At 49.7% G+C, this 12,194-nt stretch overlaps 1 protein-coding gene across 2 annotated transcripts in view; it reads left to right on the plus strand.

Moving 5' to 3' along the window:
- LOC126526989 (uncharacterized) overlaps positions 1-12,194 on the plus strand; it is a 117,947-nt gene that overhangs the window by 78,515 nt on the left and 27,238 nt on the right. For both annotated transcript variants that reach the window (XM_050174695.3, XM_072284432.1), the window contains exon 12: positions 2,945-3,415. In XM_050174695.3, coding sequence (XP_050030652.1) covers positions 2,945-3,415 — 471 coding nt within the window. The remainder of the gene's footprint in view (positions 1-2,944; positions 3,416-12,194) is intronic.

Consider the following 12,194-nt stretch of genomic DNA (forward strand, 5'->3'; position numbering starts at 1 on the left):
CTCCTAGTGGTTCACTCAGCTCAACTGTCAGTATTGTGAACTCTGTGAAACCAGCAGCGTCGGCACAGCATCACTCGCGTGGTCTGTGCCTTACGCGTTCTGCACGCTGTGTCAGGTCCCGAACTTCGGCGATGAACATTTCGTTAATAATGCATCCGTTGCGGCTGAAGACTTCAGCGGCTGCCATCAAAAAATACGAAAACCGGCGCAGAACTCCGATCACAACGCACGCAGCTTGCCCGGGCTTGCCTGCACGCCGCGCGAAGAATCCTTCCGGAAGTCATGTTGGTTCGCCGTTGTCACATTAGGCGCGTCGGGCGGGTGACGCGAGTGGCAGCTTCCGGTGCGGGCGCAAGAAACCTGGCAGTGCAAGGTCTCCACGCCGCCGCGCTTCAACATGCGATTCAGCTTCAGCGCCTGACGCCGTATGCGTTCAGACGCGGCGCTGTGTATGCGGCCGCGTGCCAGCGCGTACGTCTGTTTGGGGCTTTAGCCTCGTCCCTATAGCCCAGACCACACAAACTCTTGTGGACACGCGCAAGCTCGCATCTGCGCGCCCATGCATGTGCAGACAGTGCGGCATCGCACGTTTCGTAACATGGCGCGATCTCTGTGAACAGATCCTCTCTGTTATTGTGCGCTTATCTTCCTTATCGCTGTCATCTCCTCGTTGCAGCACACACAAAAGCGTCTCCCGTTGCCCCTTCCAACGATAGACATTTTTCTCATTGATCTTGAAGTCCCGCCTGGCTTACTATGCCTCTGGAGCTAGCAACTTTTCGTTTGAAAGCGGCATTATAGTGTGCCATTACGATAACTCCATGCCGCATGCCGATACCATAGAACCAGCTCCTATACGACACAGGTTAAAGCAAGGACATCGCTCGTGTACTTCAGTTGTCTACTGGCCCAGCTAGTAATGGCTGCGATACAGATTTTTCTAAATGGCGCTAGCTATGGGGACCATATTTATCACTTTAAGTTACAAACTGGCGCGTTCTTTTAAATCTTTTAATCTAAGCCGACGCTAGAGTGTTGTATATGATTATTTGGAAAAAACTATCAGCCTAAATTCGAATAAATATGGTACACACTAGGCTTGTGCGAATATATGAATTTTTCTAATATTGTCCTAATAAAAATTCTTGTTTGCTTGAATTTCAGTATGTGGAGTTTTTTTTAACCGAAGAAAATGCGTATTTTTCGCTGTATAAGCCCCGCCCTCCAATTACAACACCCTGGAAAGAAAAAAGATTTCCCGCATATAGCCTGCAATAATAACTGCATACAACAGCCAAACCATTGTAAAAACAGTCATCATTTGCAGATACACAAATCTTCCACGTCATACCTTCTGCCAGCTGCTCTTTGCCCTAAAGGTGGTTTCACAGCAAGCCGCAAAGCCACTTTTTAAATAAAAATTTGCAGATAACCTACACCTGATTTTACTATTACACTTTAAAAACTTTTTTTCATCTGTGAGTTTGCGTGTAGACAAAGCTTCAAGCTGAATTTGCACAACTCGGCATAAACTATCAGCGTCATGCACTCAAACTTGCACTTCACAGCATTGCGATGACACATGGTAGTTAAACACGAAACACTTCTGAACCCTCAATGACCTCAAGATTTTAAGTAGACTGAAGCACAACAGTTAGCAAGAGCCCGTAAACCAATTCTTTGTGATTTTTGTGATTTTGTGAAAAATGATGAACTTGCATTTTGATATCAAAAATATTATAAACGCCAGTTTGATAGTGAGCTGACTCCAAAAAAGGAACTTTTTTTTTTAACAATTGAAGAACCAACTGTCATAGATTTGTCAACATCTGGCTTTTGTCTCAAGGCAGGGTTCCACCGCCACCTGCGACCACTCCCCAAAATGGGCGGCAGTGGACAAGCAGCCCACTGCACCGGTTTACCGCCTACTGCTTCGGTTGACCAGTCAAAATGTTTTTTTTTTACGCGATACTAGGGTGTTCCTTTATCATGTGGTATAAAATAGAAAAGTGATGTAGAACATTAGAAAACAGCACTCCTTTAGTGCACTGTTGACAAAAATAGGGTAGAAAAACGGGTGTCGGGAGCTGCCGTCTCACCGCAGAGCATGTGGCTTTCTTAATTTGACTCAATCATTTTAGAACCATTGTAAAGAGGAGAGATGTGGCCTTAAGTAGTAGCCATTGCATTATATTTTACCGTGGAGAAATAAACAAAGAAGCAAGAGAAAAACAGTCAAGTGTTACGATTTGTTACTGCTGTAACGCAAACACAGGAAGCACTCTTATGGGCTTGCACAGGTGTGAATTGCCAGGGTATGTTTTGGGTGCATTTTGGCAGTGGTGAGTTGTGCATTTTTCTTTTTCTTGACAAAGTTTGCCGATTGTGGTTGGGTGCATTACTGACTCGCATTAGTTTCATTAATGCCTTCACAATGCAAAATTGGTTTACTTACTATTCAGTATGGCAAAACGGTCGTATTGAAAAAGTAGTAATGACAATAATAAAAAAACACAGATCCTTAGTCACGTGTACCTGCTTCTCACTCCTTCCCCAGTTGCAGAGTGTCTAGCCCTAAACAATTTTTGGGGAGAACCCTGTCTCAAGGCTTTGTGCAAATTTCACAAATGTTTGAACCATTCACTCAGTAATTATTCAACACTAATTGCTATTTGCTTCAATTTTGCTTCAAACCAAAAAATTTACATTTTTCGCACAAGCCTACAGAATACCCGAGAATTTCATATAACAAAGTTGAGCCATGAATTCTCATGTTAGTCATAGTGTACTTTTAGAAGCCTGTTTCTGTGTGCAATTATCACTCTATCATTACCAGTCTTGTTGGGCTGTGTGCACGCCTTAGGGCAATAAATAGCATAGGTGAATAGGCATGCTAAGATGATCCAAGGCTCATTTCCTTCAACGTCTTGCCTGTTGCGAGCAGGTGGTGGGGATCTGTGGGAGCGCTTCAAGCCACCTGCAGGAAGCTGGTCATGCTCGGTGTGCCTGATCAGCAACCCAGCCTCGGCAAGCTGCTGCCGCGCTTGTGAAACGCCGTCTCCCAATGCCGCTCCCAAAGCAGCAGCTGTGGCTCCCACGAGCCTTCCTTCCTCAACACCAGCCCAATCTCCGCCATTGCATGCCAGTAATGCTGCCGCAGCTTCTCGCTGGGAGTGCAACACGTGCCTGGTGAGGAACGAGACCAGCTCCACTCAGTGCTGCGCCTGTGAGAGTCCTCGGCCATCCTCGGCCAGCAGTGCCACACCTGGTGCAGCTACGCCTTCTGTGGTTGCCAGTGGTTCCCTTTGGGAGTGTGACACGTGCCTGGTCAGGAACCAGCCCAGTGCCATGCGCTGTTGTGCCTGTGAGAATCCCCGTCCGTCAGCCAGCAGTGTGACTCCTTCCTCGGCAGAGGGTGAGCTACCCACACATCTACGACAGCAGTAGCTAAAGGGGCAGCACATAGAAAAATTAATTGAGCTGTGTTATCGAATTGTCCTTTCGTGATACCGAAAAAAGTCACTCTTGCTGTGAGGAGAGGCTTGGTAAGCCAGAAAAGATGCTAAAATGAAGGACATGTGGCAACACTGCCTTGAAATTCCTACACCAGTTTGCCATGATAGCATCTGCTTGGGCATAGTAAAATTCTGTAAGCAAGGCTGGGCTAATTGAAATATGTGACGTTGCACTGGCTAACAAACGCTGGGGTTCTGGCATGAAATTTAAAGAAATTGAACTTTCACCTTAATTTTCTCTTGCTATAACCATCCTTTTACCGATATAAATGAAAATGGTTTTTGAAGAATACTTTTATCAGTCTAAACTGATTTACCTCCATATTCTCAATCAATTTAAAGCTCTTGCTCCACTTTACCAAGGGGAGCATAGCGCCGCCCCTCGGCTGAATATTGATGGTACGTTTCTCAAGAATTGCTGTGGGGTGTGAATGAAGCGCAGAGACCGCTTCTGTCGAGGAATATTCTAGAACATGGGATTTAGTGTTTTTCTACCTTTGTGGTTTGAGGTTTTGCCAAATACGAACCCCCCCCCTAGCAAAGGCTTGATTTACTTATTGCAGGTTTAAAATCTTCAGAGTGACATTAAAAAAAGTTTACTGTAATTTTTTTAGTGTGACCATAATGTTGCAAAAAAGATTTTGCATAGGTAAATGTGCGTCGTTGACTTGTCAATACAGATCGGCTTGCATAAATACTTGTAATATTAGGAATAAAAAATTGAAGGACACGGAAGCTTCACCTTTAAAAGTGAAATGCAATAGCATTGAAAGATCCCGGACTGCTTGTCATGCTTTCCGACAACTTCAGCTTATGTAACTGTAATGTTTACCAGGAAACACTGGCAGCGAATGTTACACATGAACGAGAATTTGCTGGTAGAAATATGGCCTCTTGCTTCGGCTGATCTCGCAGGTAATGCACAGCTGAGTCCAAAAAAATTGCATCTTTTTCAGATTGATGTCATTGTTTTCCACTTTTAATATTTAAGTGTGAGCAAATTTAACATAAAAGGCATGCGCTGTCTGTGTTTTCTTTCTTGAAATTTGTTTGTGTGCTGTCATTCTCAAAATTCTGAGGAATGTAAGACAAGGTATGAGGAACTTTGGTGATAGAAGGGTGTGGCAATATAACCTGCATATACCGCATGGCATGTACATAAATATATATACAATAAAAGCATTCCAATTCCACGGGGTTGCTACGAAAATTCAAATTATACAGAATTCGAACTAATGAAAGTCAGAGAAAAAACACGCTCAGTTAAGGCACGTATATAGTCTGACATGGGATTAGAGAGCATGTGCACACGCTGTGTCACATTGGTGAGAATGTCTGTAGTTCGAAGCACTGGTGCAGCCAATGTAACCGGACGCGGCCTGCTCAGTTCGGTGTGCTGACTGCGCCGAAACATAATGCATGGTGCAGAGAACAAAGGTGCCCAAGCGAATTCGCCCCCTGTCGCACACAGCCGTTTAAAACGGTGCGCGGGCTGGGGATCATTCTGCGCATGTGCCGAAGAAGCAGCCGACGGCGCGCGCGTCCAAGTCTAGAGGGGACGGCATTTTGGCTGGCGCACCACAAACCGCGTAGCGTCTTTGGCCGCTGACGCGAGCCACAGAAACAAAAGCAGTGCTCTAAAATGCACTCACGAAACATGCCACAACCTGCAGCAACTTTGGTCTCCATTGTACTTCGTAACTGCTCTGGCTGTACACTGCCAAGTTCCACTATACAGACAAAATTTCAAAATATCACAAAGTATTTACTAAGAAAGCTAGGGCAACAGAAGATGTCTGATCTGGCCAACTTGCAAGCATCCTCATTGTCGTCTTCATTGCTCTGCCAAACATCGCAGTCATCCATGTATCGAATCGCTCTGCAACATCACCCTCCGGTGGCGGAAGCGCCATCCTGACACTTGCTGAGAAGGTGAGGAGCTAGGACAAATGGCTTCAGCCAAGAAATGTGAGCAACATAAGTTCGTAGCAAGAAGATCGAAGAAGTACGGTGCAGGGGTATTATATCGTAGTTTACGCAGCACCCTGCAGGGCCCAGTGTAATGTGGGAGGAGCTTCTCCGATAGGCCAATGCAGCAGCATTGTGACCATAGGAGAACCAGAGCGCCAGGCATGATGTGCACACTTCTGTGTAGGCTGTCGTAATGGCACTTTTGGGATTCTTGCGAAGCACAGAGTCGGTCATAGGCAAGTTGACGAGCTGCACGGGCTCGAGCAATGATGTCACTGGCGTATTCAGTAGGCGAGTGAGGAGCCGACAGAAGGAGTCTCGAATGGCAATTGAGGATGTCGGCTAAACAGTAAATGGTGAATATCCAGCGGTGTATGAATTGACATCTTAGTTGACATCTTAATGACATCTTAGTTGAAATCAAGAAAAAGAAATGGGCATGGGCAGGACATGTAATGAGGAGGGAAGATAACCGATGGTCATTAAGGGTTACGGACTGGATCCCAAGGGAAGGGAAGCGTAGCAGGGGGCGGCAGAAAGTTAGGTGGGCGGATGAGATTAAGAAGTTTGCAGGGACGGCATGGCCGCAATTAGTACATGACCGGGGTTGTTGGAGAAGTATGGGAGAGGCCTTTGCCCTGCAGTGGGCGTAACCAGGCTGATGATGATGATGATGATGTATGAATTGTATGCAAAGGTAACAAATGGTAACGTGCTGTCCCAGTCACTGTGATCAGATGAAACGTACATGGCCAGCATCTCAGTTAGTGTTTAATTCAGGCCCTCGGGTCAGTCCATTCGTCTGTAGATAAGTGGTGGTGAGCTTATGTTCGCTGGAGCAGGCATGAAGGATGTCATCTACGACTCACGAGAGGAAGTACCTCCTCCGGTACTTCCAGTACTCCTATGCTGAGGGGCACCATGATGTAGAATTACGTTGTGGAGGAGAAAGTCAGCAGCATCTGTGGAATAGCTTGTTGGCAATGTCACCCATTTATTTCTTGAGATGGACGTAGGGAAAGGGCCTAGAAAGTCAAGGCTAACGTGGAAGAATGGCTCTGCAGGGATATCAATAGCGTGTAACTGGCCTGCAAGCAGTGCTGAAGGGCGCTTGTGGCATTGGCAGTGTTTACAAGCAGCAACATAACGGCATACAGAACGGTACTTGCCAGGCCAGAAAAACTGATGCCGGATGCGGGCGTAAGTACGCAAGACGCTTGGGTGACGGGCAGTTGGTACGTCGTGAAACTGGTGAAGTATGCTGTAGCGCAGACGGTGAGGTAAGACAAGCAGAAACTCTGGGTCATCTGAGCTGATATGACGATACAAAATGTTGTCATGTAGCTCAAGCAGGTGAACAGAATGGTCTGGTGACGGAACGGGTAGACACTCAATGAAGAGCTGTAAAGATGTGTCTCATTGCTGTTTGGTGGGGATATCATCTGAAGCAAAGATGGACAGTGTACAGGCATCTGAGTCAGGGTCAGTGAGGTCGGGAGCATTGACAGGGTGGCGTGACAAGCACTCTGCGCCTTAGTGCAATCTCCCAGATTTGTAGTGCACAACAAACATGTATTCTTGGAGCTGTAGTGCCCAGCGGCCAATATGCCCAAACGGATCCTTAAGCGACGAGAGTCGGCAGAGGGCATTGTGGTCTGTATTTACAAAAAAGGTTTGGCCAAACAAGTAAGGTCTAAATTTGGTAACAGCCCACATTAAAGACGGGCACTTGCATTCAGTGAGGAATAAGTTTCAAGTTTCGTTCGGACGGTGCAAGGCGACTGGCGTAGGCGATGACACGTTCCTTGCCGTGCTGGTTTTGGCCAAGGACAGCCCCATTTCCATGACCATTGGCATTGGTGTGAAGTTCTGTAGGCGATGAGGCGTCAAAACGGGCCAGTATTGGTGGTGTAGTGAGTAGACGGATGAGGGCACAAAATGAAGCTGCTTGTTCGGGTCTCCAGACAAAAGGAACATCCTTCTTCAAGAGTTCAGTGGGAGCGCGGGTGACGTGCACAAAGTTCCAGACAAAGCGACAAAAGCAGGAACATAATCCTACGAAACTCCGGACACCTTTTGCTGAGCACAGTACGGGATGATGATGAAAACATTTTTGATTGACAGGCAATAGAAAATTGGGAAGGGGCCCCTAGTTTGGGGCTCCTATGGCATCTTTAGCGATGCCTTGTTTGCCCATTGGATCAGTGCCCGCCTGACCTCGAAGGTGCCATGGTGAAGGATGCCTTCCTACTGCTCTGTCATGTGGCATGCAAGAAGGATATGGGGAAGGGACGGGAAGCAAGGAGTGGTGCATCGTACCGTAACATGCAAGGTGGTGGGGGAAACACCACATCCTGGACAAGCATTGGGGTAGCGCATGGGGGATAGGATGTGCAGGAAGTGGAGATTTGGAAATGTGTGTGTCTGCAATTGGCAAAGTGCGACTGCCTCCTCCCGAGAGGCCATACAGCTGACGTTGGCACGTGTAGTGCTGTGTAACCTCGCAATTTGTGAGAAGGGGGGAACTACACTCTGTGTTGACCGCCTCACTGTGCAGGGCTGCTCAGAGAGGATTTCTCGAGCGGCCTCAATGAGCACTTTCATTATCCAGCCGTGAGCCATCGCCAGGCGTCCAGAGCAGGTGAATGTTGTGGGTGAGGTGCGCTATTAATTCGGATGCACCTGAAAGAATGCACTGAGCGGTTTTTGTAATATCACGACCTGTCAAGAAAGCCCTGCATGCCACTTGTGAATCAGTGATTATGTAATACGTTTCCCCAGGGAAGCTCAAGATGGGCTGGGTGGCAAGGGTTACCACCAGGATCTCTCCCGAGTCGGTAGTTAAAGGGGGAGAGAGAATAGAGGCATCGCTCACAACCTCGTGGGTGCCGTTGACCACCACTTTTGTATGCCCTAGTGCCGACAAGCTGCGTCCGCGTAGAAGACTCTGTTCTCCTCAAGTTCGCCAAGAGTGCAAGTGAGGTATCTTACCCGTGTCCGTCGGGGAGACTTGCCGCCTGGACGAAAGAGGACAAGTTTGGACTTGTGTGGTGCACAGCTGAGCCCACCCTTTCAGGCCTAGTTTGATGCGATCTAGACCGCCTGTTAAAGCTAGTCTTGGATGGCTCTGTCGGAGCCCCAAGCCATTCACAGCATTATATTGTTGGCATAGGGTGCATGGTGAAGGTGCGTGACTTCATCCACTTGTTTGAGGAGACCTAGTATAGCGATGATAAAGAGGGCTGGTGAGGTCACCGATCCCTGGGGGTGCCACGTCCCGTTAGTTGGATGATACCCAAGCACTGAGGACCAATTTCAGTTGTTGCTATGCAGTCGCGCAGGAAGGCTTGGACGGAGTTCTATACCCAAATGCCGCAACGCGATTCAGCGAGGTTCTTGAGGATGAGGCAGTGCTCCACATTGTCGAAGGCCGACTTAAGGTCAAGCGCGAGCAAAGTGCGGGTTAAGGCTCCCTGTGGGGAACCCAGGACCTCCTTTTTTTTTTTATTTGTAGTAGCACGTCCTGTGTCAACAGGTGTGAACAAAAACCAAACTGCATATGCGGAAAAAAGGACTGGCCCTCGAGGAACAGCTGCAGGCGCTGCAGGGCCCACATGCTCCATAAGCTCGCCTATGCAGGACGTGACACGGGTCTGAGGATGTTGATGGAGATAAGTTTTCCCCGGCATTTGGATGAGGAATATACAGTCGATCTCGGATATATCGAACCCGGATATATAGAATTATTTCCTATATCGAACAGTTGAAACATCCCCTTGGGAATCCCATGCAAAAGTATAGTGCTATTGTTCACGTATATAGAACTCCTGTGCACCGGCATATCGATGTATCGAACTTGGTGCTGAGCTGCGCCCCGGCAAGTGCGCTTCTCCCATTGCATCCTACCCCCACAAGTGCGCTTCCCTTCTCGAAGCTCTCGCAATGTTCCTGCGATCTCACGCACGCTGCCCCGCACTCTGAGAAAGGGGCGTGTGGATAAAAGGCCCGTTACGAAGAGCACTTGGAGTGCGATTGGGTGTGAAAGGGAAGCGGGAGGGAGAAACTACGCTGACCACAAGTGCCCGTTTCATGTGTTTTGGTTGGCTGACACCGCTGGCGCAGCGAGACGAACGAGGTCAGTGCAGCTTTGGCTTGTGGTAGTGCAGAGACGCGGAGCGGTGTGTTTTTCGATTTGCCTTATTTTTATTCACGAGGCCAACGCGAAGGCTTGAGTAGCGCGGTGCAGTGCGTTTTTCTTTCCGCTTTTGGCATGTGTTCCGGAGCCATGGCCGCTAAAAAGCGCGAGCATTTGGATTTTTCAACAAAGGCGGACATCATTCGACGGGTGGAGGATGGCGAAAAAAAGTTGTTGGTCGCTGCGGCGTTCGGAATTCCTCTCAACACCCTGAGTACGATCCTCAAGGACAAAGCCGATGTTAAGCTGAAGGCAGTGCAGTCCAGTCGCCCTGGAGCAGTCGCCCTGGAGCGAGTGAAGACGACGCCGCATGCCTGGTGTGGGGTTCTCCTCCCGTACTCTTGGGACAAAGGAACTACAACACAGTAGTGCAAACAATCACAAGGGCATTTATTGCACCTTTCATAGATCAATGCCTGCTAGCCGAGTTGCTATCCACAAAACATGCCGATGGGCGCGCGACAAATCTAGAAGTCTACTTACTGCGACCGGATAGCGAGTGAATATGTTCGCCCCATGCTGGATCCCAACGCCTGGTTGTTTGCACGTACGGTCACGCGAACGGTGGCGCGTTCGAAGGAGGCCACGCGAGACAGTCTCGCAGAAGCATGAATTGGCGCCTGCGCGGGACGTCCGCGCCGCTTGACGATCTCGAACCCAAAGAGGAAGCGCCTTGTCTTTTGGCGCCCAAGTAACCCCACCTGTCGGCGGCGTTAGCAGCGCAACGCTCGAGCCATCTCTCGTACTGCGCCTCAACCACTCCGACCGCCGCGGGCGCCAGGCCACGCGAGCCGTGCGGGAAAACAACATATCAGGGGACGCGTGAGAGTCGCGCATCCCCACATCCCCCCAACCTTAGATCCCTTCTTATTCCGGCGAAACATGTGACACGGTCTAACATCAACCTGCGCTTCGCGAAGTTAGTACATGCAACAGTGGCCGCGCTGAGGAAATGTCCACACGCTGTCCATAGCATGCGAGCCGACATTGTCCTTGGGTACACCGCTGGCGTCCGCCGGTCACAGCAGCAGCTTTGCAGACTCGACAGCACGATTCCAGGCCAGGACTCCGGAAACGGCGACGCAGTAGTCGGAACGAGCAAGCGTCGCTTGCGCCGACGCGCCCTGCTTGCGAGAGCTGCAGTAGCTGTCCGTGACCGCCAGCTCTTTTCTCCACCGCCGAGGGTTGCGAGCTGGATACAGGCGGCCGCCGAAGTCGCTGCGCCGAACTCGCCACAGCATCATCATTGCCCGGTGGCTCGATCGTAGTCCGGGGCAGCAGCGCAGACGATGTGCAGGTGACGGCAAACCAGGGGTGACTCCAATCACGCTGCGTACACTCAACACACTCGGCAAACACTAAAGTAGTGCAAGGGAGATGAAGTCTGCATGCGCATCGCCCACGTGGTACGATGTTCAACTCGGCTAGCAAAAGATCGGGCAGCTACTTGGATGCTAAGTTCACATGAACAAAGCTCGCTTCCTTGAGTCGGAACGAATAATTTCAATTCGTGCGAGGCTAACTAGAATGAGGGAAGCAAAATGCAACACCTCAACGCCACGGTCCACCAGGTTGTGTCCGTCCACGTGCGACAGGCAGCTCCGTAAAGCCTTAGGCCTAAAGCGTCGCTACCCTGACAACAACCGGCATCCGAAAAACAACATCCAGAATGGGTGCAAAACAGGCAGCCGCGAGGAGACGTCAGCTCTATTAGGTGGTCCTACCCCGCTCGGTGCACACAGCATCCGAGTTGACGGCGCCCACCGTCCCAGACGGTGTCGGAGCGCCCGGTGCCAGGCCGCAATACCAGTCAGCCCGTAGTGGCACCCGCGGCCCGCGGCCACCCGGCTCCCAGAGCCGCGACTTCATCCGAGTCAAAGAGATAGAAGAAGCTATTTACATAAGAAATTTGGACCACCCACGAGGCTTCCGTACTCACTCGCTTCAGGCTTGGCAATGCTCTGCGGGCGCTGAGCCTCGCTCTCCCAGGATGCAGACCACGTGGCTCTCGTACCGACGAATGCCATTAAAAACACACTTGCGAAAAGGCTTAGCATGTTGACTTGTTCAAACACACTACAGCCACCGTTGCCTCGCTCAAGAAAGCACGCCGCCAACGCTAGCGATCAAAATCCGTGCTAGCCCTACGCTTTGGTTCAAACAAAGGTCTCGAACGAAGCAAAACTGTTAAAACTATCGTCCGATGCCCTAAGAGGTCCACGTTGGGCAGCCAGATGTGGGGTTCTCCTCCCGTACTCTTGGGACAAAGGAACGACTACACAGTAGTGCAAACAATCACAAGGGCATTTATTGCACCTTTCATAGATCAATGCCTGCTAGCCGAGTTGCTAACACAAAACATGCCGATGGGCGCGCGACAAATCTAGAAGTCCGACTCACTGCGACCGGATAGCGAGTGAATATGTTCGCCCCATGCTGGATCCCAACGCCTGGTCGAACGGTGGCGCGTTCGAAGGCGGCCACGCGAGACAGTCTCGCAGAAGCATGGATCG

Source organism: Dermacentor andersoni, chromosome 9 (assembly GCF_023375885.2).
Source record: "Dermacentor andersoni chromosome 9, qqDerAnde1_hic_scaffold, whole genome shotgun sequence".
NCBI classification, from domain to species: domain Eukaryota; kingdom Metazoa; phylum Arthropoda; class Arachnida; order Ixodida; family Ixodidae; genus Dermacentor; species Dermacentor andersoni.